The following is a 27,663-nucleotide window of genomic DNA, read 5'->3' on the forward strand; positions in this document are numbered from 1 at the left end:
ATCCAACAAAATTGACGTGTGACGTCATCGATCTTTTAAAGAGCGGACGAGAGTACTTTTCCAATTATAAACGTAACTTTTTTCGAATCAGTATTTTTGGCGCGCTTTTCCCAATGAGAAACAATTGTTTCTCTATCTTGTATAGAATTCAGACTCTGTAAAAATGAGTAAAATGGTGATTTTCAGCAGAAATAGCACTACTGTCATCATGTCCTTTATTGTTTGGAAAGAACTCTGAAGCTTCAAATTCCGCGACGAGGGAATAACACATTTCACGGGTTAATCGAAAATTATCCTTAAACTATAATTTTTTGTTATTAGTCTACAGTCTACATTTACATTACAATATAGTAGAGGTAGTAATAAATGTATGTACTTCTTCATATGAAAATCTATGCACTACATTTTTAATAAATCCCTCAATTTTCGGATGTTCTGCTTTATCCTTAAAAATATGTTCCAAAAAATCTTCCTCCTCTGTACTTGATGATGAAGATTCTAATAATAACAAAATAATTCGTAAATCTTCTTCCCTGACCGCCGCCATTTTCCGCAAAACTTGCTCCGAATCCGTTGATCCGTCACTTATCTCGGATCAACAGAGAGCAAGAAATCAGCCACTCTCTCGCGGAGCAACGTCCCAATGGTAAACGCTAATCTCTGCGGGATCTGCTCTCGAAAGCCCATTGGGACACGCATGGACTTTCGGAGCACCCCGGGAGCAGAGAGGGCAGCCCAAAGAAAAACGCCTATTTCCTGGCATCTTGGGGGGGGGGGGGGGGATGAATATTCCCGGTCAAAAACAGAAGTGCCTTAACACAGTATTTTTTTTTTTATTTGGTTATAATAACAAGGTCTACAAAGCCTGGGCGGAGGCTTATGTGTAAACATCAGGTCATAGTAAAGCGTAGAACAATATAGATAATCAAAAATAAAAACAAACAGAAAAAAAAACAAACAAACAAACAAACAGTAAAATAGGAGGCGATAAAAAGTGTTTTTAAGAAATCAATCAAATAGTAGGGCGCGAAATTTTGGATTGGATTTTTCAGTTACAATATTGTTGGGGAGTGAATTCCAGTCATTTATTACAGTGTGGGAGAAGGAGTTCAAACGGACTTTAGATTGAGCTCTGGGTTTGGAAAGTTTTAAACTATGACCCCTGGTACGGGAGGAATTGCATGTAGAGAAATAGTCATTGAAATTTAGATCTAAATTATTATAAAAAATTTTTGTGGAGGAAGCTTAAATTATTGATTTTGTGGCGAGTTTGAACAGACGGAATAGATAAGGACTTTAGTCTGGTTGGGGCATCGAGTTTTTCGTATTTTGTGACTAATTTAGTGAAATTATTTTGGGCCTTTTGTAAAGCGGAAATATCTAAACTGAGATGGGGGGTCCAAATGGGGGAGCAATAATCAAATATAGGGAGGGCAAGGGTGTTATATAGTTGTTTAACAAGTTTAGTCTACGGAAGTTAAAATTACGACGAATGAGCCCGGCCACCGAACGAACACGTTTTGAAACTTTGTTGGTATGGGTAGAAAATCTGAGGCTGGGATCAACAAACACTCCAAGATCTCTTTCAGAAAGAGTCGATTTATTGGGCACACCCTCACTTACAACACTTAGAGGTATTAAAAGCTAGACCATGAGAATTCGCCCAGCAAACCGCAGCATCTAAATCCTTTTGGAGTGCTTGATTATCGGAGTGAGATTAAATTTTGTGCGATAACTTGAAACCGTGGGCAAATAATAGAATTAAAGCTACACGCAGAACATTGATAAAAATGTTGAAGAGCAGTGGGCTCAAAACTGAAACTTGGGGAACACCCTGACTAACCTTGCTCCAGGGAGATGACTGTCCCTGAAGTACAACTCTCTGCTTACGATCCGATAAGTATAATTGGAAAGCCAACGCAAGGCATCCCCACTAATACCAGCAGAGGAGAGGGAATTTAAGAGAAGGGAGTGTGGGATTGAGTCGAAAGCCTTGGAGAAATCCAGGAAAATTACATCAACACTATAGCCCTCGTCCAACCACTTGGACCATATATTGGTAGCTTGGAGTAAGTTAGTAAGACACGAGCGGTTGGAGCGGAAGCCATGCTGGGAGGGGGAAAAAATTTAGTGGTGCGCAATAAATCCGCAATTTGTTTGTTAGCTATATGCTCACTGAGCTTGGGGACTTGATTTAGGTTACTAATGGGACGATAATTGGCACGGTCGGCCCTAGAGCCCTTTTTGTGGATAGGGGTAATATGGGCTTCTTTCCAGGCAGGTAGGAGTTGACAAAGGGTAAATGAGGGGGATATGAGCAAGTAAATGGGGAGGGAAAGGAAGATGGCCAGGGTCCCCAGGGAATTAAGAAGGAAGGGATGCAGGCCATCAGGGCCAGGGGATTTAGAGACAATAAGATTCCGTAAAAAGTGCATAATGTCTGGAGGTTCAACAGATAATTTCGTGAAGAAGGTAGAGCTACCGGAAGAAACAGGGGGAATAGTGGAGGATAAAAATGGGTGAGGTGGAAGGGGGCAAGGGGGGTTAACAGTGGAGGCAAAAAAAGTATTTAGAACAGAAGCGGCATCAGTAAGACTATTGGAGATAGTACCATCAGGCTTTTTTAGTTCAGTGATAGGCACTCTGGAGGAACGAAACTTATTGACATTGGCCCAGAAGGATTTAGGATTGTTACTAATTTGAGAGGTAATCCCAGCCTCATATTTGCGGCGGGTATTACGAAGATGGGAAGTAAAAGCGTTGCGAGCTGTACGATAATTGTTATGGAGGGAGTCTAAAGTGGGATAAGGAATGCCACGTCTTTTAGCTTTAACGAGACGTGACCAGGCAGTAGCCTTAAAATCCCTACTACGAGTCGTTCGAAGGTCAGGCTTGGGGGCTGAAGGAGGTTTACGTAAGGGAATAAAATTAGCAATACCAGTATCTAATAAAGTGAGAAAAGCCTTCCAGGACTCAGAGAGGTCAGGGGACCCTAGAACGAGTGACCAATCAACAGTGGTGAGGATGGTGGCAAAGGAATCATAATCTCTTTTGAAAAAAATTGGTCTAGGGTAAAGATAGTGATTACCAAACAATTGAACTTTAAACAATAGGACACAGTGGTCACTAGTTCCCAGGGCAGCTAACGTCCTAGGGTCGAAGGCAAGGGAATCATCAGTAGAAAAAATTAAATCGAGTATATTATCTTTACAGTAGAGACCACCATTTCTAGTAGGAGAAGTGACAATTTGGTAAAGGGGAATATTCGATACACAATTGAGAAAGGATTTAGTAAATCGACAAGCATTGGAAGTGGTGGTGGTAGAATCCCAAGAAATGTGAGGATAGTTAAAGTCACCGACAATTAGGAGGGAAATATTAATTAAGGCTTTCGCAATAGTCATTAATTGAGTGAAGAAATGTTAAAAGGAGTTGATGATTATCATATCGGGGGTTATTCGAGCGGTACACTACAGCGACGAATGTCTTAGTGGGAGAGAGGCCCGAAGAGGTAAGCGAAACAGTGAAAATGTCTAAACCATGAATGTTAGGGGTAAAAGGCTCTAGGCTTAGTTCCTCAAAGGAAATAGTTCTTGCAGATAAAGTATTTTTGATGTAAAAGGCAACACTTCCGTAAGTACTAGTGCATCTGTCTTTGCGAAAGAGAGAGTATCCATTAATAACATGTTCCGCATCAGGATGATCAGGAGACCAATGTGTTTCAGTTATGACAGCGAAGGTAATCCCCAGCAGTAGCACATAGGCGCCGAAATACAGTTGGTTAAGAGTCCATGTGTCGGGTAAGAGTCCAAAGTTTGTAGACGGTTAATATTACCATTGGCCGACTGTTCAAATAACTGTCGGTGGTATACTTGTTTCGGGCCTGATTACCGACAGTCGGCCAACTGTTCAAATAACTGTCGGTGGTATACTTGTTTCGGGCCTGATTACGGACAGTCGGCAGACTGTTCAAATAACTGTCGGTTTTATACTTGTTTCGGGCCTGATTACGGACAGTCGGCCGACTGTTCAAATAACTGTCGGTTTTATACTTGATTCGGGCCTGATTACGGACAGTCGGCCGACTGTTCAAATAACTGTCGGTGGTATACTTGTTTCGGGCCTGATTACCGACACCCGGCCGACCGTTGCATTAAAGGTCTCTTTGTAGACGGTAAAAATTACAATTGGCCGACTGTTCAAATAACTGTCGGTGGTATACTTAATTCAGGCCTGATTACCGAAATGTTGGAAATCTGAACATAATTAAAAAAAATTTAAAAATTTAATTTTGATACAATTATCTTAACGTTGGAATTCAACGGAAGCCTGAGCGTAAGAGATATGTGAGCTGAATAGCGACCGCCATGCAATAATTGGTGAAGAATTTCACTATAAATTGCAATGGACTGCTCGCATATAGGGCACTCTGAATGTATATTAGTTTTACTGATATCGGCAGATTTCTGAGTTAAGCCAGAGTTCCTGCACAGTACTGATGAGCCCCAAATAGGCCGAAAGCGGTCTACTGTTGGAATCTCTTACTTAAATTTTGAATTTTGATTATACTGCACTGTTTAAATTCTGGATGTATTAATACAATATACGTTTATACCATAATTATACGTCTAGAGACATCTTAATAATCCAAAGAGTTCGTGTTGGGTATGAGACCTAAACGGGGTCGGGTGGGTATCCGAAACTGGGTCGGGTGGATATCCGAAACAGGGTCGGGTATGAATCCGAAACGGGGTCGGGTATTAATCCGAAACGGGGTCGGGTATGAAACCAAAACGGGGTCGGTTATGAATCCGAAATGGAGTTGGGTATCATTGCAATATTGAGTCGTAATACCTACCCATTGTTAGTCGGAAAGTAATTTCTTTGTTGTAAAAATAGTTTCCCCGACTGTAATTCGGGCGGACATAGTACCAGTCAAAAGAGTAGTTTCCCGACTGTATTTTGGCTACGAAATAGTCGCCGTCAGACAGTCGGCCCAACCGAAAATCGGCGCCGTCGGGCAGGTGACATTTGCTACTGGGGATCCGATGGGAATGCAATAGATGAGCTAGTTCGTTATGTTTATAAACAGTAGTGAGACCTTGGGCATTCGTTAGAAGAGCAGTTGATGAAGATAGTGAATGCTGAATGTTATTAGAAGTGGCGGGAGGAGCACTGGGTAGTAGGGATTTGAGAGAATTTACATATGTGCTGGAGCTCCGACGAAAAGTAGGTGCATGCGCATTAAGCGTGTGCCGTCCAGTTCCGAAAGGGCTGAATAAGGTTAGGAGTGGGCATCAATAAACAGTTGCTCGGGTAATTATTGGTAATAGTATTTGCATTAGAACCTGGGGGCAAAAAATTAGCATTGCCCGGTAGAATAGGTGCGGGTATCGGAGTACGGATCACAGGGGGAACTTAAAAAGGCTGGGAATTGATTGCCTTGCCAAGGGTGAATATTATAATTGAGGGGAATGGTAGCATTGAAGTTAGAGGTAGGGCCCTGCGAAGTGTAGTCAATATGAGTGTTAATAGGCACTTTAGGATTGTTGCGAGACAGCACATTAGAATGTGGGTCAGCCCGCGAATGAGAAATAGAGTTATCACGCATAAGTGAGCGGGAATTTGCATGCACTGCTGAATGGAGTTTGGTTCGCGTATTAGGATGAAAGTGATCCTGTTTTGTGGAACTTGCACGAAACCGCTCCTTGGGTCGCACAGAGCGGTTTTCTCTAGGTGAAGCAGCTTGGTGGGCAAAGTTAATGCGAACCACTTTGAAGTTTCTGATAGTCCAGTCGAAGGAGCCAGCATTCTGTCCTTCTGCAAGTTTGGTTTTAGCCTTAGCATAGCGGCCCCTTTGGCTAATAGTAAAATCATTACGAGCAGCGTAGGGGTAGTTATGATCAAAAGTCCGGGAGCGACGAATGAAAATAAAAAAATTATCCTTGAAATGGGAGGCGTGAAGAACCACTTTGATTGGCCTAGGGCGCATGGTAGGAGATGGGATAGTTTCGCCTAGCCGGAAGAGACGTATAAAAGAGAGAAAAGTAGAGACGATTGTGAAATCTTCTTCAATTGAGGTTTCTGCAAAATTGAAAAACAGAATATTGGAACGCCGAGAGGCAATAGACACAGAGTTTGTCCAAGTCAGCCCGGTGCGAGGTGAGGCTTGACTCAATGGATGGAAGCTTAGTCAAGTGTGTGCAGTGAGAGGCAAGCTCAGTAGTGTGAGCGTAAATGGTGTCTAACAGCGTTCGAGGCACAATGGTAGATACAATGGTGTTGACATCTTCAGCTGTGCAGAATATGGCATCAGTAATGTTAGCTGAATTAGCATTGTGAATTGCGGTGTTTGAATCCAGCATAGAAACCACATCCAATTTAGAATGTAGTGATGAAAGTTCTTCAGTAGCAGCAGCGAAGGGAGTAGTATCGGTATTCACTGCAGGGAGGTTCAAAGAGATCATCGATACCTCGGATTTTAGAGAGTTCAGACTAACGGCATCGGATTTTTGAAGGTCTGAGAGGCGGCCAACCTCTTTTGATAAGTCGAAGAGAGTGAGTAGGAACTTAGGTCCAATAATAATGCATTTTTGGCATAAAAATAGGAAGTTGTTGCACTGGGATGAGGTGTGTAAGTCAAAAAATTTGTCAGGAACATTGGCACAACTGGTATGACACCAGTGTTTGCAGAGATCACAGTTGAAAGCTTTATCACCGGCTACCACATAGATATCACACTTTGGGCACAAATCAGTACTTGGTAGATTAGAATTGTTTTGCCTCGCAGTAGAGGAAGAGTTAGTACGATTGGAAATCACAGGGTTGTCTATGGAATAACTGGACTTTGCCTTAGACTTCGGAGGACGACCGCGCTTACAAATGACCGTTGCGCCGAGACTTGGATTTGAAATTGAATTTTCGGATAAAGAACGGCGACGAGGCTTAGGCGGTGAGGCATCGCGAGATTACAGATCTGCAGCCGAATCAATATTCGCGGGTATCTTGGACGCCGATCTTTTGTGGGGTGACGTATCTGATTTGGTATCTCCCTCTGACTTTTCATTAACTTGGTCGGGCCCTTGCGTTGCTACTTCTGACTTTTCGGAACCCATTATCGGACAGAAAGGGTTAGAGTTAAGTCTAGCCAATAAGTCAAGTCCCGGGAATTTTCGGGGAATCCACTACGTCGAAAGAGAATCAAAACCGTTCTTTATCGCGATTCTTATCGTAATTGACGACTTTTAAAATTCATTTTGCGCGTGAAAATACCTCTACATGTTATGGTCAAAAAAGCACGCAAAGAAGGCTGTGTGCCCAAGACATGTACCTGTAGTGTCGCGCGCTAAAACGTCATTTCAAAATCCGTCAATTCCGTTGAAAATACTGGTTGTTGTCGTCTGTTACGATTTTGAAAACTTGTAACGTCACAGCTGTAGTGTTAATAGTGGCCGCCATGGCAGTTACCGTTTTTTATTAATAGGCAAATTACAATGGTGACGTCGCAGGGTTTCAGACGACAACACTCTATTCCAAGGAACGTGTAGAAGAAGCCTTGATTGACCGGTAAGTAAGTCTATTGTATTACGTCTCTTAATACAAATAAGGTCCGTCACTTCTATAGAAGTTTCCAATACAGGGAGGGCAGCTAACTAATTTAAAACAACTTCGTTAAGCCTAAAAATACATAGTATCAAGATAATTAGATCCCTAAGCCTAATTCTCTTCAAAAACCGTAGAATTGAAAACGGGATTTTTAAAAAAGGCGCGAGAAAAAATTCATGCGACTGCGCGCGACGAATACTACTACCTACTTCTTCTTTTCTATCTCTATGGTCGTGTTTATACTTTATACCTTCTCTTATTTTGAAGCTATGCTGTAAGTTCTGTTATTTAACATATTTTTTTAAAAATATTTTAGTGTTTTTAACTGAGTTATGTTCACTTTTGTGACGTTTTGTTAAGCTTTTCTAATATTCAACCGCTCAACAACATACCTTCGGTTCCTCGTTTGGATTTAAGCCTTGAAGATTCAAACTGAAACCGACCTTTCAGTAACATAAATCAAACAACGTTTTATGTAAGATGATACATTGCACAAATATTCTAAATTCGTGATTATCAAACACAATGTTAGGGTTACAATTAATGTTTGGAGGGTTTTTATTTATTTTTGTTGCTCTGAGCTATTTAATACCCGTGTTAATTTTGAGGGGAAGAATTGATGCTACAAAACGTAAAAAAAGAAGTGTCCAAGACATTGTTGGCAGTTGTTGTAATTGTGCATCTGCTGGAGTTTTCATTGCGATATTCTTCTTGGGCCTTTTGCCCAATGTGAGAAATAAGTTTGAAACCCTGTTCAGAAGGCTAGATATACAGACTGGCTTTCCGACAACAGAATGTGTTATAGTTTTTGGATACTTTTTAACTCTCTCTGCTCATCAGTTTTATCTCATGTGCAAAAACTTAAATTTGAAAAAAAGTGCTTTAAATAACAGTCAAGAGTTTGAACTAAGAAAAAGTTTATTAAATGAATTTGAACTTGATAATATGTCACCATATTCTGCTTCTCAGGATGAAATAAACTTTTCAACTTTATCAGACTCTGTAATTACTAATCCCCCTAAATGTGCTCCTGAAAAGTCACCTGAATTACAAGAAGAAAATCAGGCAACGGTAACATGCCCCAAATCAAAAAGCACACAAGCCAGTCACAATAAACACAGTCACATGTTAGCTCTTACAGAGCAAGCTAGTGGTATTAATTTCTGCGTTCTAGTTATGGCCACTAGCATTCATGCTGTTTTTGAAGGTGCCACTTTGGCTTTGCAAACCACTACTAAAAAAGCTTTGCATTTATTCATTGCAATATTAGCCCATGAGTGTTTAGTAGCTTTAGCTTTGGGTCTTAACACTTCAAAACTGAAGCTACCATTTTTTTCAATATTTAAATTTGCCATTTTGTTTTCTTTGTCATTACCATTAGGGGTAGGCTTAGGACTAGCTTTGGGTCGTACACCTGGGGTTACTGGTGATATTGTTTCTGCTATTGTTCAAGGTACTGCTTCAGGCACATTCTTGCATATAATTTTTCAAGAATTAATACCTATGGAGTTTGGATCACCTTCTAATCGTATGCTTAAGCTAACTTTCTTGCTTTTGGGTTTTGTCTTTTTTGCTCTTGTGACATTTTTTTTGCTAGATCATTAATTATCTTTTAGAAATATTTAAATTTACTCTAAAAGTATTGTAGCTGAAAAAAAATTAAATCTGATGAAAGTTTGACACCTACACATTTAATAATACCCAATACCAAAATATTAAACGCTTGGTAATACCTAGTACAACGTTTCCAACGGTTTAATGTGCAGTTAATTTAAAATGAAACCTTGTTTAAATCAAAAATTACTATTTACAGTTAACTTTAAATAGCAAAACTTTTAAAGACTTCCAAAAAAAAATAGTTTCTACCCTTATTCTTACTATTTCATATTTTTGCTAGTTATATATAAAATTATATAATGTTTTACTAAAAATAATATATTTATCAGACTTTGTCTGTTTTGATCTTAAATTATTAAAATATATTTTATTAATCTTAATTTGAATAATTTTTTTTCCTTCAAATACACTTTTTCACAACATAATTTTTTGAAATTCTCTTTGTAGATCTAGCATATGGGCGAAAACCTGGAATTTCTTCTGATAATAGCTACAAAAAGTACTTAATTATATTGCGAACCTCTTAAATATCACATGAAAGTTACCTATATTCTCCAGAATTTGGTTTGACTACTCTACCCTTTCCTCCCATAGCAACCATGGCTTGCTCTAGACTTTCAAATTTTTTTGCTGCAGAAGCTCCTAATATAGCCGCTCCCAATAAAACGGCTTCTGGTTCCTGAGATAAAACAGTGGGCAACCCCATAACATCTGCGTGAATTTGAACGTACAAGGGGTTTTTAGATAAGCCACCGCATAAAAGCAGTGACTCAACTTTATGTCCTTCTCTTTCCAACGCTTCCACAATTAACTTTGTTCCTAGCTGAAATATAAGGTAAATTGATCAGGAATACGTCTTGGTAATGCTTCACTTACTGCTAAAGCTTGAACAGTAGATAAGTAAAGTCTGACTAAATCTTCAATCTCGGCTGACAAAGTTAGTCCACATATCTAATTAATTAAAAAAATATTCATCTTTCACATTCTAATTAATATTTTCTTTTCTATTATCTTACCATTCCCTTTAATGAGGGATCAGCTAGTGGTGAGCGATTTCCGTGGAAATCTGGCCAAACATGTAAATCACCAGTCAAATGCGATAATGGTATTCCTTCTTTTTTCGCCATCTCCGTAGCAAATTCATTTAATAACACTTGAATATGTCTGCACAATTTTTTGTGTTATTAATTCTTATTTGATTTATTTCTATAACCAAACATACTTTTCTTGGTTTTTAAACTTTTGGTAGGCTGGGTGGTTGTAAATTATATGATCTAGCTGAAAAAATATTTTATGCACCTAGTGAAAAAAATTCTAATATTTTAGATATACCAAAGAACCAGCTGCACTCTGACCCGCTTCATTCAACCAGAAGCCAGGTACCATGGCAGAATAATAGGGACCCCATACTCCTGGTACAAATATAGCTTCTTTACTAACCTAAAAAATTCCATAATGTAAAAAAAAACATTTTTATAGCCCATCTGGTTTGTACTTTCATGTGGCATGAAGATGTTCCAGATATGATAGCCAAACGTGTGGAAAAATCACTGGATATGCCTTCAGCCTGGCAACCAAGAACACCTATTGATAATTAAATTTATTTTTCTATTCCATTATTGTTAAATAATTATTTACTTACCTATCCCCCCTGCGTGAGCATCTATCATGGAAGAAGAGACTGGAATGTTTTTTATTAAACCTAATTCAATTGCCGCTTTTTGACTGAGTCCCAAACCACAAGCTTCCCCCGGGGCCATTACGGTAGAACCTACAAATTTTTTTAAATTTTATTTTTATGATTTTACCTTTATTGTTTTTTAGAGTTAGAAGTCATACCTATTTTTTGAAAATTATTCAAAGTTATATCTCCCAGATCTATTTTTTCCCACATAGTTTGATCCCATTTGCAGCATTTCTCATCAGCTGTGAATAACCATTTACAGACCACAGAGCAAAGGGATCGAGTGAAGCAGTCAGTAGCTTTCCATGTCAAATAATCTGGTAGATCCATTAGGTGACCAATATTATCCCATAGTCCAGCTAAATGCTATAATGTTAAAGGTGTCAATTAAAAAATATTAAGAAATGCGTTAATGTATTACTTTCTTTATCCATTTAATTTTTGGAGGCTGCATTTCTGGAGATATTGAACCTCCTACATTTTTTAAATTTGATAGTTCTAATTTGTTTATGAGATTGGCCTCTTTTTTGGCCCTATGATCCATCCATACAATTATATTTTGTTCCGTTTCTCCTTATTATATCGAAAAATAACTTGTAAAACAGGCTTTTAAAGGGTTTGCATTTTAAAATTTCCAAGATAGTGTCATTTTTACCATTTTTGCTTATGCTAATTGGATTGCAATTTTTGTCCAGTACTACTAGAGAGCACGTCGCATCAAATCCAATTCCTTTTACGTTTTTGGGATCTTGTTTTGCCATTGCATCCTTGGGGTTAATAATTGTTTTAGCTTTATTGCTTAAGTTTGTTTAATTTTTTACTCTTAACTTTTACTACTTTGCAGATTGATTTCCAAATATTTTCTGATGATTGCTGGTAAAAATCTGGTTCTGGATTATATGTTTTTATTGGATTTGTTGAGGTTGAAATAATCTTTCCACTCGAGGACACCACAGCACAACGAACACTTTGACTTCCAACATCAACTCCAATATACAGGTCAGAATTTGCCATAATTATAATTCCTGTTGTTAAATTAGAAGAAATGGTTTTAATGCTTTTATTAATGGTTCTGGTATTGTAGTTTTTTCTTGAGTGTTCCACAAAATTCAAGTGCAAAAAGAGGGTTTGTCTTATCTTTATTTTTTTAAATTAATGAGCTAATATATCAGTTAGAACTTTTGTTTATCATTTGATAAGGTGTTGGGCAAAGTCTTTTTCTAATCTAATATAGTGAGTATACGATTTCAAAAAAGAACAATTTCACTTGACAAAAATGCTTGATATATTTTTATTAAATTAAATTAAAGGTTTTTCATTACATTATACTACTAAAGAAACAATAGTATTGGTGTATAATTTTTAGGGGTTGGGTTCAGTCAATAAAGTAGGTTCCACAGACGGGGGATTCCACCTTGATTCCATAAAGAAAATGAGACCCCTAAGAAGGGGTACCATAGCACACCATTTACTGAAGCCTTTGACCAAAAGCGTATGTAACATAATTACTCATAAGTATGCCACTGTACCTTTATTCCATTCAAAAATCTTCACTAACGGTTTGTTTCACCACGAACAACGTTAGATTTTAACCTTTTTATTCATCCTAGTAATTTTGGAGGTCACACTATTGGCTACTAACATATTTATTTAAGCCAATGGAAAACCTCTAAATTGAGAAGGAATTTTTTGCGTCGGAATGTAGCTTTATTGAAATATATAGTTGATTTTATAAAATAAAAAGTGGTCTTGCCCAACTTGTTAAAATGTTGCTCTTACGTCACAAGACCCAGCTTTATTAGTGTATTCCTCGCACGAGCGATTTGCACGCGCTCTAGAAAAAGCTATATTCCTCGCGACTGTAGCGCGCGCTCGTAGGATTGTCAAAGTAAGAGACTGTGACGTAAGAGCAACATTTCAACAAGAAAGCCACGTTAGTTTATAAAAAGAACTATTTATAGACTCGCTCGGTTTGTGCGGATGAAGTTAAATAATGAGTAGTTTAGAAAAAGAAAAGGTTGGGAAAATGACCAATACGGTTCGGTTCAGAGATCACTCTCCGAAAATGGAATAAGTCGTCGAAGTGGGATATTCCACCAGCGTTTTTAAAACCCATACCAAGCCAAAGATAATTTAAACTCGTACCCTAGATTCGAATACCCTTTTCCGGCACGTGACCTCAGAAAAATCGGGCTCCATCGGTTGCGGTAAGGCGCAAACCATGGAGCGAATTTTTTCTGAGTTCCGGCGGGAAGTGGTTAAACACTATCGGCAAGACGGCAACGCGCGAGGCAGTGATTTCGAATCTAGGGTACGAGTTTAAATTATCTTTGACCATGGGCCAAATAATGATAAATGATTTATCATTATTTGGCCTATGCTTTGACCAAGCCTAGAAGAGTTAGGCCTAGGCTCAAAAGAATCTTGTAGATGCCCCAGAAAATCTCAACCTGAGTTTCAACTATTTTTTCAATAAACCTACTTCTTTTATTTGACGCTGCAAATTTATTTTAGAACCTGAGTCTCCGAAAACTTTATTAATTGCATTAACAGCACTTGACAGTTTATGTAGTTCATTTTAGCTCCTAAGTCTTGGTTGTTCAAACCGGTTTGTTTAATAAAATAATGGCCGTCGGCATTTGAGATTCGATGAAGTCAAATATTACGTAGGGTACGGATAACGCAATATCTGTGAAACAAACCGTTAGTGAAAAAATAGAGCTAGTGGCATACTTATGAGTAATCATGTTACATATGCCAAAAGTAATAAGTAGTAGTGAGTAACTTCAAGTTACAAAAGAATCCATAAGTTACATCATTTTAGTTCCTATATCATTGACCAATGCGACTCGGCCGTTTTATTTCTTGTTCGTGTAATCTTATATAGTCTTTGGTCTTCAGAGCATGGACTAATTAATTAGTCCATGTTCAGAGGGTATAATACTGCCTAAATTGCATAATGATTATATTTTGAAATTGTGGTGCATTCATCGGCATCGGCAGTGTTTTTTAAACGTTAAATTTGCCGAATGTGCCATGAATGTATCCAAAGGACCATGAAATAGGCTAATGTTAAATGTATTTGAAAAACGTTTGAAACATTTTGAAGAATTTTGCTAAAATATTTTTTTAAGTTAGGTCTTAAAATTATTAATTCGAATATTCCCTTTCCAGTTACCGGCCCCGACTGATTAACTATTTTTTATGACGTCAATGTCATGAGCGAGTTCGAAAGGGTCAGTGGGTCACTGAAAGCAGGCTAGGCAGAATAGTTTTCGATTTTGAGCTAGCCAGCCATGGTCGAAACGTTACAATGTTTTGGGGAAATAGGTTTAGATTCAGTAAGCTCTGATTCTGTTATTGAAACCGAACAAAATCTACGTCTAGAGAACATAATTCCTTTTAATTTAAAGAAATGTATGCCTCAAAAGCCCAAAGACGCGAAAAACAATTCAAAGCCACGAACCCCCCGAAAATCAGCGCACCCAACACGTTCCCTTTCTCCTTTCAATTTTAGCGGGGAAGGCGTGTTTTTTAGTGTTAAAGTGCAGTTTGATGGAGTCGATTCTAAAATTAAAATCGAGACAGATTATAACGAAAATAGGTAATTTCTGTATATTTTCATAATAACGATTTAGTTCCTTTTAAATTTTGTTACATTTGAATAAATGTTATTTATAATTTTTAAAGTAATTAAATAATGTGATGATAATGACCAAGGCCTAATTTGTTGTCTTTGTTTTTAAGCGTAAGAAAACGTAAAAAGAGACGAATTTTCAAACGACGCTGCATTTTAAGAAGACGTAGAACTAGAACTCGTTTTAGAGTAAAATCATCCGTATCAAATTCCGCTAGTGAGTCTGAAGCTGAGATTTTGGTACCAAAGAGGAAACGATTCTTCCGTAAAGGTAACCAAAAATAGTAATTTTGTTGTTCATCCTCAGGCCCACCCTTCTTGGTCGTAGCTTTGACTGTACTAGCTTCTCAGCCCTTGTAGACCCCAACTGAAATTTTGCATAATTTGACCCCCTCCTTAACGAATTTCTGGCTATGCCACTGATAAGCTTAATATATTTAAATTGGGAAGAGGGTGCAGAACTCGTGGTATAAACTTTAAAAAAATATTTAAGTAACATGGTTTGGCAATGCCTGCCTACGCGATTTAACGCGGTTTGCAGAAGACCCGCTGGGAGTATAATGTGAAAAGACTAGGTAATTATTTCCAAGATTTCCTTAATGCAATAATTTAAACATAAATTCCTACTTAACTCGTGTATACCGTTTTTATTACAGCTGCAAGGAATTCTCAATATTGTTCTTACCGAAAATAAGGTATCTTTAGCGATTGGAATTATTTAAAACCTTCTGTAGTTGAATGATGAGTTTATGCAATTTTGCCCCGTTGCCGTCGTTACTAGATGGCGAATATTTTTTTGGGATTGTTTCTTAATTTCGGAAAACTGCAATAGATGGCGACTGTTCTTTAATGAAATAAATTTTTGTTTAAAGTCGAAATGCGGAAACGAATTGTTTTGTAAAACTATGGCGGGAGAAATGTGATATATTTAATAAAGTTTATATTGCTCTGAAAATATCCTAATTTTATACGTTACAAAACCAGTTGAAAAACTGTGAAATGGTCTACTCTAGTTATATTTCAATAGTCTATACGTAGGATCTGAGAAAAGTAAGCGGTTAATTTGAAAAGTGGCGCGTGATTCTTGGATTTCGAAAGGAAGAACCGGAGTTAAATTTTCTATAAAGAAAAACAATCGCCCTAGGAACCCCGCAATTCAGTTCAATTAATTTCGTAGAGGATGGGGCTCCCAGAAACATCCGTTGTTGATCCTACAAGGTCACGTCGCTTACCGAGTAGGCCTACCATGGTCTGGATTAACATTGATTGGGAGCTAATTAAGAGATAAGTCGTTCATTTTGGGTCCAAATTTCGAGTAATGCTAAAGTGAAACCGTATAAAGGTTGCGACTCCTTTCCGAAAAAGAATCGAAGCCTTATAATGACGTGAAATGGAAAAACCTCGCAAACATTGCCTCGAAAGTAACTCGGTTACTTGACGGAAGTAATCCACCTTTTCTAGGACCAACTGTTCGTGAAATGGCGTATTAAAAAAAATATAAATTTCCAATAAACGTTTAATTAGTGTATCTTTTTTAGTATACGCTTAAAGAGTAGCGATTACGGAACGTCAGGGTTAAGGTCCGTTTGTCAAAGTGGAGACGACTTTTCATTTGAGATTAACATTACCAAACAGTTGCTAGGCTAGAACAGGGTTGCCACAAAATTTTAAGATTCAAATTCCCTGACTATTCCCTGTTTTCCCTGACCATTTTAAGAGATTTTCCCTGACTTTTTAAGTCCAAATTTTAATTTTATATTTGACTTTTATCAGAAGTTAATTTTAATGAACTTATATTTCAGTAAAAAGGTTATTGCAATGTTGAAAAAATTAGCCAAACTTTCAAGGAAATAAATGATAATCATAGAATTTGTCATAGATCTGGTCTAAAAAATAACCTTAAAAAAGTGCCAAGATAAAATTGAATTCCCTGACTTTTCCCCGACTTTTTACAAATTCTAAAAATTCCCTGACATTTCCCTGATTTCCCTGACGTGTGGCAACCCTGTAGAAGTCTCGTTTCGTTAAATCCCATAAACGCGTATTATCCTGGTATTACATATCATACGAAACTCAATCAACTGATTGGTCTAATTTAAAGCCGAAAATATTGGGCGGATAGCTCTTTTTACCTCTCCGAGGGGACAAAGTCCCCTAGGAGGGGTTATACAACGACCGTGTCTGTCTGTGGGTGGGTCTGTGGGTGTGTCTGTCTGTCAGGACTGCGAACGCGTTCGCATTTTCGGTGCAAAGTGTAATCACTGCGTACGCAGTTTCTCAAAGGGTTGGCAAAACCACCGTGCGACGGTGAGCGTTAACGGATGCATTTGCGGTTTGGTTTGGATGGTGTTTTTTCGCTCACCGTCGTGACGGTTTGGTGTATTACGTTTTTGTAATGTTTATGCGTAGGTTGTGAGTGTTGAATTTGTTGTGTTTGTGTTCTGATGGATGTGCATGTTGAGTCTGTTGTGTTTATATGGGCGTTTTCTCTCCAACTTCTTCTTAATGACTTTGGGACGGACCGAGTGCTGAGTGTAATGCTACCTCTCAACGTTCAATGGCAGGGTTTCCACCAGTTGTACACGGTATTCGTCTTAGTATCAATTTGCGATCGCATCGGGCGGGATTTGAACCCGAGACCTCCTGATTGACAGGCGGACGTTCTACCACAGAACCACCGACACTTGTTACGCCTTATTGAAAATTAGACCTTCAGCTTTATCGGAAGCGTATTTAATAGAGTACGAAATTTTGGTTTAATTGAAATAGAATTGAAATTGAAATTATTGCATCGAAGAAATTCTACTTTAGCGTTTCTCTATTGATTAAAAATAAATGCGCCACCCAGGTTTCGAACCCAGACCATTCGGCTTGGCAGTCGAGCGCTCTACCACAGAACCACCGATAGCTCCTTAGATTCACTGAAATTAAGACAGGCATCGTAAGCATAATAGGTAATAAAGTCTTTTTTTATTAATGAATTTATGAAGGCCTAATCTGGTATTTTTTAAAGGTTAAATCTTGTTTTAGCGCAGTCAGCCGAGATTAGAGGGTTAAAGGGTAGACCCTGTGGGTGGTCCACTTTTTTAACGACCTATATATAGTTCTGTTAATTCAAAGGAGATAATTTAACGTTAATTGCTTTAAGAGCTGGCGGTTCGTCAAGTGGCTCTCTGTGCTTTGTTGATGGTAAGGTTTTTGCTTCTTGTAAATACATTTGGTGTGGATATTTGGATATCTACGATTTCTAACGCAGTCAATGATTTCTTGGGTGTGCGAGTCATTATATGATATTGGAAATTGGACGGCATTGGTCTTTTTCATGTGGTATGCGTCACAACGTCAACAGGAAGTGAACGAGTCGTCCACTACCAGATATCTACGGTATCTTCATCAAGGGCGAGTGTTGAAATAAAATGAGCGTTAAAGATGCGGCAAGTATTTCGTAAGAGAGTAATTCCAAAAAGCCTCTGTAGATATTTCTTTCATTAAAATTTGCTTCGTATTATATTTAACTGATAAACTTGTTCTGTAAAAGGGTTTAATTCAATTGTGCATTGTTATAGTACGTCTAACTTACTGTTGTAACTACTTAACTTATGATATTCTGAATAAATTAAAATTGGTCGTTTCGTCTCAATTATTTTAATTATAATTAAAATTTTATACCGGGCGGGATAGAAATGGGTTAATATTTTTAACAAATAACTCTAAATTGCGGAGATATATCTTTAAGGGTTATCTCGATAAATTAATACCACTAGGGACAATTCTTCCGAGGAGAGGTATATTTTGGCTTGCCAACTTGTTTTAACTGGCATAATCAAAGTAGAAATAATAGAATTTATCGTTAGGCGTATTATCTCCGTCGCTATTCATTCAAGAGATGGTGTATTTTTCTTTGACAATTTTAGCGGGACCATTTTACAAGACCCAGGTCGAGACCACGCGTGTATTAAAAAAAAAGAAAGTGGCTCGTCACTGTCCGAGATTTCGGGGCGCATCCTTCGAAAGAATATCTAGAATATGATCTTCGCCAAGTTGGGAAAGATGAATTTCAAATAAGAGCCGTCGCTTTTAATGTGGCTGTTTTCTTACAGATTCAGACGATTAATTGAGATTATTTTCCATAGATGTTGCTATTCAGTCCGTTTCGTCGAACCCTTTATCATGCAATATCAAATTTCCGTTCAGTAATGGCAAAATTAAAATTCATTTCAATTTCGAAATTTATTTGGACTTATTTCATCGGTATTCGTTGGAGATGGGCGACGTTTGGATAGAAATGCTTTTCAGTTCTTTTAGTTGGAAAGGGCGTAAATGTTTTCGTACTAAATAATAGTGGAATACCATAAATAGGGTAGGCGTCGCTTGATTTTGTTACTAAAGTAAATAATAAAAAATAACTTAAATTGGTTCGCGATTAGCGACTAAATATAATAAATCATTCGTGTCGATTGTAAATAATGTAATTATCAGCGTACGCGGCGAATAGCTGACCCATTACTTAGGTTCTTTTTCATTCGGTGGCCGCCGACAGCTTGACTGCGGTGGCGACGCCGGTCAAGCTCGCCTGTTTTGACACCTCCTTCCTCTACGCTCGAATCTCCCGGTTGGCCCGGCCATAGTCGTTATGGCAACGCGCCATGTCACAATCACGCCACAGTCGCGCTTTTGATTCTCTCCCAAAGGTCGACGCTAGCGTAATTTTTTTGTAAACGAAAGATCGTCTGTTGTAGACCGTACCGCGCTTTTGTGGGCTGACTTTCTTCTCCTCGAATCCTAAGTGTTCCTTCACCCGCGCAGGCCTGTCTTCTATTTATATACTTTCCCCCTTTTGTTTCGCGGTGACTCTTTTTCTTCTTCTCTGGAGCCCTATATCGGAAATAAACCCAACCCGAAACTAATGTCAAACCCTCTTACTTCTATACTTACCATTTTTGTATTTACACTTATCGAAGATTCTTTATTTATTAATGCTATAACAGGGTTCGTACACGACCTGGAAAACCTGGAAAAGTCAGGGAATTTGAAAATGTTTCCAAAAGGTCGGGGAAAAGTCAGGGAATTTTAAAAGGTTTCCATAAGGTCAGGGAAAAGTCAGGTAATTTGAAAATGTTTCCAAAAGGTCGGGGAAAAGTCAGGGAATTTTAAAAGGTTTCCAAAGGTCAGGGAAAAGTCAAGGAATTTTAAAATGGTTCCAAAAAGTAAGGCAATTTCCAAATGACCCCAAAAAAATCAAGCAAATAAATATTTGAAAGAAAATATTTTTCAAGATTTTTACCTCAAAACATTCATTTATTCTACAAAAATGGTCAGGGAATATTTGGAAATTTAGTCAGGGAAAACCTGGAAATGTCAGGGAATTTAATTCCGAAAATTTTGTACGAACCCTGTGTAATTATATATACTTCTTTGCGAGGGGTAAGACACTCTGCGAACTCGGTGTACATTGCCGTACCTTTGACAATGCGAAATGGAACTCGCGAACTCTTGAAAATATGTACCTTTAACAGTGCTAAATGCACGAACTCGGTGTACAGATTATCTGAGACTGCCTTACCCCTTGCCTCTTTAGTTAACGACTTATTCAAAATTCCTAGGACTACTGGATCTCCTAAATTTTATTTCATTAATTTTCTAATTTTCAAACTATTTACTTAAATCTTGTTTTTTTTTTGTAATTTGTGTAATCTAGGTCTCTAGGATCAACAAACACAGCACCCCAGCACACAAGGAGAACGCAAAACGTCAAAAGTCGTGCATTTTCCTGCGAAAATTTTTTATTGGTTAGACGCTTTAGCGCGTGCTGGCGTCGGAAGGGGAAAATTCGTAAATTGTCTTCCCCCCGCCCGTAAAAAGCTCAGCATAAAGGCTCGTCCAATGAAATTTGAACACAACACTGCGTTAGCGCGTTTAAAGTCTAACTGCGTTCTCCTTCTGTTGGTTGTTTCTAGGTGTAATCTTTGTAATAGCCCTTAGTAGTTTAGCATGGCTGCCCATTTTTCTATCAGTCGTAAAATGCATGGGTGACGTCATAGTGTCAAATTCCTATAGGTTTTCCTACAGCGTTTTATTTTCTTTAAAACCTTATTGAGGGGTAGTCACTTATATAAGCAGGGGTATAAATGGTAGGTAAATCGCGTGGGTGGAAGGAGCCATTGAAAATTTCCCAAAAATGTAGATAATTTCGTAAGTCAGTGAATTTTTTTGCGCGTTGTTTTTTAGACAAATTGTTTCTTTTTCTCTCCGCGATGTAAAGCTATTTTAACAAGTAATAGTTTTCAATTAACCTGGAAAATAAGCCGTTATCGTTGTTCCTTCGTTTGGCGTGAAAAACTCTTTGCCGTATGTATTAATGACCAAATAGTCGAATACGTCTATTTTAAAAGGTGTGTAAAAATGCTGACCACCCAGCAAAATTTTAAATTATATGAAACACCAATGAGAAACTGCTATTTCGTGACACGTCGTCTGAAACGCAGACGATTTTAAACCGAAAACACGAAACTACGCGAGACAGGAAATTAGTCTCCATATAAATTCAAATTTCCCAGGGCGGGTCGACATTTTTAAGCCGTTAGAATCATATATTAATCGAGACATTTGCCGGTAAAATTTTGACCGATTTATAAAATAATTTTCATTGTCATTGCTAAATTATCCGCACGGTTTTGCAATTTTGTTGAATAGTGATTGTTCGATTATCGTAAAGTAGGATCCCATTGTGTGGCGTGTACGTAGACGCGGTTTTCATTCAGTGAATCAGTGCTCTCGTACATTTATAATTTTATCCCACTCTTCGTAGTAAGTGAGCCGGACTGTATGGCGCCGGGTAGTTACTGATATCTCCGCGTTCACTACACGCCGCTACTTGTTCTCGACGATATTATTTTCTTTAAATTCTGTTTAATTTGCTTTCGTCGAAGAAGAAATATTTACGTAACTACGGCCAATGGCGTAGCTAGCATGGGTGCCACCCAGGGCCGATATCATGGTGTGCTACTTAATAGTCTCTAGTTTGTGTAAGTATTTATTTTTTTCACGTTCGGGTGTCACCCCCTAATCACGCCCGGACGGGTGGCACCTGGGGTGGACCGTCCCCCCCCCCCTAGCTACGCCACTGACTACGGCAATACCAGAAGTAGACGAAACGGATTATTCGACCAAGATTTAGAACGTGAAGGCCAGTTTCCCCCATGGCGTACGGAACGGGGAGCAGTGTGTCAGAATTTATAGCCAGGGGTACCTAGTAACAGATACCATACCACCAGAGGTCTGTCCAGTGGCGTAGTCAGGGGGGGGGCACATGCCCCCCCCCCCCGAAACGTATGGTTGTACGTACAAATATTTTTATTTTTTTACTTTTTTTCAATGGTGTGCCCCCCCCCCCCCGAAACAAAATCCTGGCTACGCTACTGGGTCTGACATCATAGTGCCCTACGCCAGCGTCCACCTAGCCCGGACAGGTGACAAATCCAGCAGGGGTAGTAGTACCCCACTACTGAGGGTCGCACCTTTGACGCAAGCCACGCAACCCAGCAGAAGGTGCAGCAATGGGTGGACCATTTCCCACTTCGCACACAGCAGTGGGATTAAAGGGAATATAACCTGCAAAGCAATCTTTACGGAAGACCCCTTCAATTTTTCAAATTTTCCTGTACAGGGGCGCCAAACATTTCTAAAGCCAAAGGCAAGAGCGGCCAGAGACGCAAACGTTGGTGTTCCACACCAAATACCTGAGGTTATATTCCCTTTAAGAGTGTGGATGCTGTAGCAACTCCAGCGGACACCCTACCTGCGTAGGTAAAGAGTCAAACCCTTTGGAGAGAGCTCCTAAAGGGGAACGACAGCGGTCCACATAACCCGGCACAGCTGGCACCGGAGATCCCGGTGTGCTCCAAAAGGCCGGGAAACAGGACCACCATGCCCTCATACGGAAGCCCGCCGCCCCACAGCAGGCTGCCCAATCCGCCGAGGCGCCCTTTTTCATATTACTCGTTTTTATTGAATACTTTACAATTAAGTAATAAAAAAATAATAATAATTTAAAGGGCCAGACGGCCCCCGTCTGAATCTCGGCGCCCTAGGGCTTAGCCCTACCTAGCCCAATGGTAGAACGACTGTTATGAATGGTGAGAAACGCTCCGAGAGAGGGTGCACTTAACTAAATTTAGGTCTCTCAATTAATAAATTAATAATCACGGATTTTGCAATGAATGGTGAGATAGCTGTTACTTTGGCACATCGCGAAGTGTAAAATGACGTCAAGAAAGACGTCGTTTCGACGTGATCTTATATCCCGAAATTCCTTTCGTTTAACTGAACCCGGCGCCAGACAGTATTGACAAAAATTTTCGATAATAATTTCAAAATATTTCGCTTATTTAAAAGAATCGAAGGTCATAACTCAAGTTAACGGTTTTCTCAACCAGTAAAGAATTTTGGACTAAAATGAGATATTCAGCGCGTTTCTAGCTCGGGTGTAGCTAAATTGCGCGCCTAAAGGGGTTTCCTTCGCCATACGTAATATTGTTTACAATTGAATATTGGCCCGAGCTTCGTAGAGAGACCCTCGAAGAGAAGGTTGTTTTGGTCCGCTTCAACTTGTTCGTTTCAAAAACCTGAAGAAGATCACCTTGATCTCGTACGGATATTAAATTTTAAATGAGGGATTCCGAGGGCGATGTCGATATCATTGAAATTAATAATTAGCGAGCGACCCAACTCGTTTTCCTCTAACTTTCTACTCTCACCCGTACATTGTCGAATTTCCTGGTCGATCTGTTAACGACGAATTTTTAACGCGTTCGTTACTATTCAATAATTACGCTTTTAGTTTTGGAGCGAATGATTCGTTGTTTCGTCTAAGGACAGTTTTCTCTCTGTAGTGGCAGCCGCGGATGAAGGAAAATCGCGGCTTTAATCGGTTTTTGGTGGCGACCCCTAATCATCCGGTCGACCTTTCCCGTTTACCGAGGAATGTTTATACGAAAAAGGGCCAGTCACTGGCGATATTTGAAGGTCATATTTAGGCGGTTACGTCCACGGCGACAGTAGTGTTTAATTCCCGCTCCCTCTCCTTACACGCGTCCCTACTTTCTGGCTGCTTTTGGCTCTTTACATTTTGTAAGACGCAATTTTCTCATCAGATATTCTGATAACGACGACTCGGTCGCGGTCTCACATCATTCAAATTTTATTAATTTCGATTCCTTCCGTCAATACAGTGTTGTACTTTTTTAATACGTTTTAAATTTTTAGTACGAAAAATCGAATTTAGTACGTTTGGAAAATTTATGATACGAAAATACGTTTTGATATTTTTTGGCATATATTTAGTTCGTTGAAAGTTTTATAAATAGTATGTGGTCTAATTTCACCACCAAAGCAGCTGGCTTTCTCCGAATTCTTATTGTACGGCCCTCTATTGAAAGCGACCTTCACGCTGTTTTCAAGGGCATTGTAATTGTTGACAGCAGTTACAATGCCGGATTCAAATTGAAAAAAAGGAAGAAAATTTGTTTCATAGATGGCGCACTAAGCGGAAAATAAAAAAATACGTTTTCCCCCAAAAAATGCTTCGAAAATGAGTTCTGTGATTGGAGGAAGTACGTTCCTGATATCGCTCGGAACAACACTGCGTCAATACCATAGATATGGTTTCGCGCTGGTACCATGATACCCCATTTTTATCGCTTTTAAAGTCGGGTGTTACCGTGTTAATGGCCAACCAAATTTATTTATGTCAAAGGTGAAGCTCCGTAATCCTTATGGATTTAACCTTATTTTAACCCTCCCCCATCAGAATTCTTCTTTTATCTAATTTCGGATGTAAGGATGTCCCTTAATTAGGCTATCCGCCATCTCAATCCGTTTAAAAACGTCATACCCTACCAAGTACCTCTCGACTCTGCTTAGGCGACAAATCCGGCGCTTTCCAAAAAAAAAATGTGCTCCATTTTATTTTTCTACCGCGTGAGAATAATCTTTGGCGCGTAAAAACCATTAATGTTTAAGCTTGTACCCTCGTATTCTTCGATGGAAAAAGTAAAATAGGTTTTAAGACTGACGTCACATGCTAGCGCGTTTTCGACACCATTGAGACCAGCCTATTTACATTTCTAAATGATATTCGTTAGTACCATAATTAAGAGCTGCCCCTGCAGACATGGCCCCGAGAAGCCTCCCCCCCCCCCCCTAATTTCGGAGAAGAAAAATGACGTAAATATTTTTCCCCCTCAAACGTAGATAGATCCGGAATAATCCGGAATGAATATCAACTTAGATTTCCTCTTCCATCGTAATCGACGCGTTTGTTAACATATTTAAATTCCTCGACGCGACAAAAAAGACGAAGCGACAATTGCGAAAAATTTGTCTCCGAGCTTGTTGCCGTTTAAAGGGAGTATGAATGTTTTAAAAATTGGTGGGGAGCGGTAGTTTTATTTGAAATCCCTCTTCGTCTTCCACTAAGCTCAAAGGCGCGAGCTTCAGAAGGATTGCATAAAGACTGGTTTATAGGGCAAAAACGTCGCGACGGCGAGTGTTATGCCTAAAGCTTGGTTTCCACTAGCGCGCGTTACTCAACTTTGGGATGTACAAACGTTTGAACGCGCGTAAAGAAAAACGCATTAGGACTCGCGCTAGTGGAAAGCAGGCTTAACGGGCAATTTTTTGCGCCGACGCTGGACTTCGTGGCGTTTTTGCCCAAATGAAAACCAGCCTTAAGGCGGTATGAATCAATCAACAGCGTTCTTAGTGGCAAAAAAGTGAAACTGGAAGACCCGCTGTCGAACGTCTGCCTTTAAACAGTGGCGTAGCCAGGATTTCGTTTCGGGGGAGGCATGTTGTCAGAATTTATAGCCCGCTGTACCGGTAAAATCAAGAAACCACACCAGCGGAGGCCTATCATCAGAATGCCCTACGCCAGCGTCCACAAGCCCGGACAGGTGACAAAACCAGCGTGGGTAGCAGAACCCCATTACTGATGGTCGCACCCTCGACGCAAGCCGCTCAACCCAGCAGACGGTGCAACAATGGGACGACCAGCCCGCCACTTCGCACACAGCAGAGGGATAGAGAACGGATGCTCTAGCAACTCCGGCCGACACCCCACCCCAAGCCCTTTGGAGAGAGCGCCTAAAGGGGAACGGCAGGCACGCAGCAGCCCGCATAACCCGGCACAGCTGGCACCGGAGATCCCGGTGTGATCCAAAAGGCCGGGAGATGGGTCCGCCGCGCCCTCATACGGAGGCCCGCAGCCCCACAGCAGGCAACCCAATCCGCCGAGGCGGCCAGTTTGCCCGGCCCCTCTCCATTAGCCTGGGCCGAAGCCCAGTATCCAGCCCACACCTGACCGAAGTCGGAGGTTGGAGATAGGACCCTTTGGACGGAGCTAACATCTCCCAGTGCGCCACCGCCCTTACGGGTTACAAGAGCCGGACCCCGACTCCCCGGTACAGCCACCAGTTATTGCACACTCCGACCCCTTGAGGGCCTTTCGGGGGAGGCCACCATTAATAAAAAGGAAAAAAATAAAAATATTTGTACGTACGACCATACGTTTCGGGGGGCATGTGCCCCTCCCCCTGGCTACGCCACTGCCTTTAAACTTGACACGCGTAGTTGGCTACTCAATTATAGAAAACGATAAGCAAATATATGTATGTAATTGAGATTGTGGCTTGATTGAAAATCGTACAGCTCGCGAGTTAGTTTTAATTTTGAGTTAGTGTGAGGAATCGAATGTGGCTTAGGGAAGCTGACGCCATTGTTACCTTTGAAGGTGGGTTTTGGGGGCCCCTGTCGGCGGTTTTCCCCGGCACACGGAAGCTTTTAGTTTACGAGCGAAAGACTTTTTCCAAACCGACGTATAGCTCACAAATCGTATTTCTTAAGCCGCGGCGATTTCAAAAGTAACATTACGGACGAGGAAGTCTTACATCAGACGCGCTTCGCGACTCCGCAATGTATCCGTTCCAAATTCCACCGTCGCTTTCCGAAATGCGGGCGAAAGGGAAGTGGAGGACGTTTGGAAGATGCGGGGAACGGCTGCCTGTAATCCGACGAGCATCCCGGGAATCTTCGCTTGTTTTTGAAACGGTTCGGAGGGAAGCCCGCTTTTTACGAGTAGCTTCCAGTTTGCCTCCGAAAGCCGCCGTACAAACTGCACCACGCGGAAAGAAAATAAGGAAAGCGAAACTTGACCCCCTTTCGATAATTGTTTTTTCGGTAAATTTTAATGGCCACTAACTACCTTTAGATTCCGTAGAAGAACCTTCTTATATTCTATACTCGGTTACCTTGTATTTCCACTAAATCGCCTAAGAAAGGGATTACGCTTAAGATGGATGGATTTTGAGGGGGGGGGGGCTTGCCTCTTTATAATCCTATAAAGGGCGTATCAATGGTTTCTCTCTTTCAGTGCAATCCAAGCTCCTAGTGCCAACTTCCGTGTTGCGGAAGTCGGAAATTCGTCGCCTATTCCCCGAAGAACGATATTTATTTCGTTGTTAAATCGTGGTTAAAATTAAATAGCTAATAATAATACTAATAATCAGCTAGGCTAATATCCAAGGCACCACCTTAGGCCCACGTCGTATACCGCCTTTTAATGGCTTAAACCAGGTGATTGCGTACTGGTCAATCGTACTCTCGGATTTTAACACCCAAAATACGGACCTCGAGCTCGAAAGTAGTAAAATTCAATCGTCATTGTGGCCCTTTAAAGAATCACTCTGGTTTCTGGCAGTGTTGGGCATTTTTGTCAAAAAGCCGCTCGGCTCACTCACCGCTCGCACTCGCTAGCCTAATATCCGCTCACGCTCACGAACCTTTGAGCTGTAAAATCGGCGCTTCTCTCTTTTCGCTCTTTTTTGAGCTATGAAATCGGCGCTCCTCTCATTTTCGTTTCTCTCTCTCTCTTTCAAAAAAAAACATTTTGCCGCTCAAATTCGCTGACAATGAGAGGAGCGCTGCCCATCACTGCGTACGTTGCTGTTTATTTGGTTCATTTAAAATAAAGCTCCGTTTTGTTCAAGATACTGCAGTTTCATTTATTTTAATTAATTTTAATTTTTAAATCTACAGGTAAATAAGCACGATTCGTGAAAACTCG

The 27,663-nt window shown here is 39.9% G+C and overlaps 4 protein-coding genes and 1 long non-coding RNA gene across 6 annotated transcripts in view; 3 read left to right on the top strand and 2 right to left on the bottom strand.

The window, feature by feature from the left end:
- Positions 1-2,012: 2,012 nt before the first annotated feature.
- On the bottom strand, positions 2,013-3,404 carry LOC149941218 (uncharacterized). The gene has a single exon (XM_090179432.1). It carries the CDS (start codon positions 3,402-3,404, stop codon positions 2,013-2,015), a length of 1,392 nt encoding a protein of 463 aa, XP_090035558.1.
- Positions 3,405-7,746: 4,342 nt separating this feature from the next.
- Positions 7,747-11,721, top strand: LOC149941219 (uncharacterized). 2 transcript variants are annotated; one of them, XR_016481237.1, is made up of 4 exons: positions 7,747-7,879; positions 7,966-8,080; positions 10,549-10,637; positions 10,702-11,721. It is a non-coding gene; the product is annotated as an uncharacterized LOC149941219 (long non-coding RNA). The 2 variants fall into 2 exon arrangements; XR_016481236.1 differs by lacking the exon at positions 7,747-7,879 and having other exon boundaries at positions 7,886-8,080.
- LOC149941220 (zinc transporter ZIP3-like) lies at positions 8,090-9,291 on the top strand. Its single transcript, XM_090178173.1, has one exon. It carries the CDS (start codon positions 8,131-8,133, stop codon positions 9,208-9,210), a length of 1,080 nt encoding a protein of 359 aa, XP_090034299.1. The 5' UTR covers positions 8,090-8,130; the 3' UTR covers positions 9,211-9,291.
- Positions 9,554-10,703, bottom strand: LOC149941221 (FGGY carbohydrate kinase domain-containing protein). Its single transcript, XM_090178174.1, has 6 exons — positions 10,555-10,703; positions 10,445-10,500; positions 10,239-10,386; positions 10,099-10,173; positions 9,768-10,045; positions 9,554-9,712 (listed from the first exon to the last, which is right to left on the bottom strand). Exons 1-6 carry the CDS (start codon positions 10,606-10,608, stop codon positions 9,637-9,639), a joined length of 687 nt encoding a protein of 228 aa, XP_090034300.1. The 5' UTR covers positions 10,609-10,703; the 3' UTR covers positions 9,554-9,636.
- A 158-nt stretch (positions 11,722-11,879) lies between the features above and the next one.
- The window catches only part of LOC149941222 (low-density lipoprotein receptor-related protein 8-like), a gene marked incomplete at its 5' end in the record, with an annotated part of 39,884 nt that continues 24,100 nt past the window's right edge, over positions 11,880-27,663 (top strand). The window contains 4 exons of the mRNA XM_090179433.1: positions 11,880-11,905; positions 11,991-12,032; positions 12,107-12,139; positions 14,654-14,814. Of these exons, the coding sequence (XP_090035559.1) occupies positions 11,880-11,905; positions 11,991-12,032; positions 12,107-12,139; positions 14,654-14,814 (262 nt within the window). The remainder of the gene's footprint in view (positions 11,906-11,990; positions 12,033-12,106; positions 12,140-14,653; positions 14,815-27,663) is intronic.

Source organism: Leiobunum rupestre, chromosome 6 (genome assembly GCF_980474605.1).
Source record: "Leiobunum rupestre chromosome 6, qqLeiRupe1.1.hap1, whole genome shotgun sequence".
Lineage (NCBI taxonomy): Eukaryota > Metazoa > Arthropoda > Arachnida > Opiliones > Sclerosomatidae > Leiobunum > Leiobunum rupestre.

Excerpts from the sequence above, each read along its gene's own strand:
- LOC149941218 (XM_090179432.1), bottom strand. The coding sequence starts at position 3,404 with ATGACTATTGCGAAAGCCTTAATTAATATTTCCCTCCTAATTGTCGGT.
- LOC149941220 (XM_090178173.1), top strand. The coding sequence starts at position 8,131 with ATGTTAGGGTTACAATTAATGTTTGGAGGGTTTTTATTTATTTTTGTT.
- LOC149941221 (XM_090178174.1), bottom strand. The coding sequence starts at position 10,608 with ATGGTACCTGGCTTCTGGTTGAATGAAGCGGGTCAGAGTGCAGCTGGT. Across the intron at positions 10,501-10,554 it reads AGAGTGCAGCTGGTTCTTTG|CTAGATCATATAATTTACAA; the intron begins GTATATCTAAAA and ends ATATTTTTTCAG. Across the intron at positions 9,713-9,767 it reads CCAAATTCTGGAGAATATAG|CTATTATCAGAAGAAATTCC; the intron begins GTAACTTTCATG and ends TACTTTTTGTAG.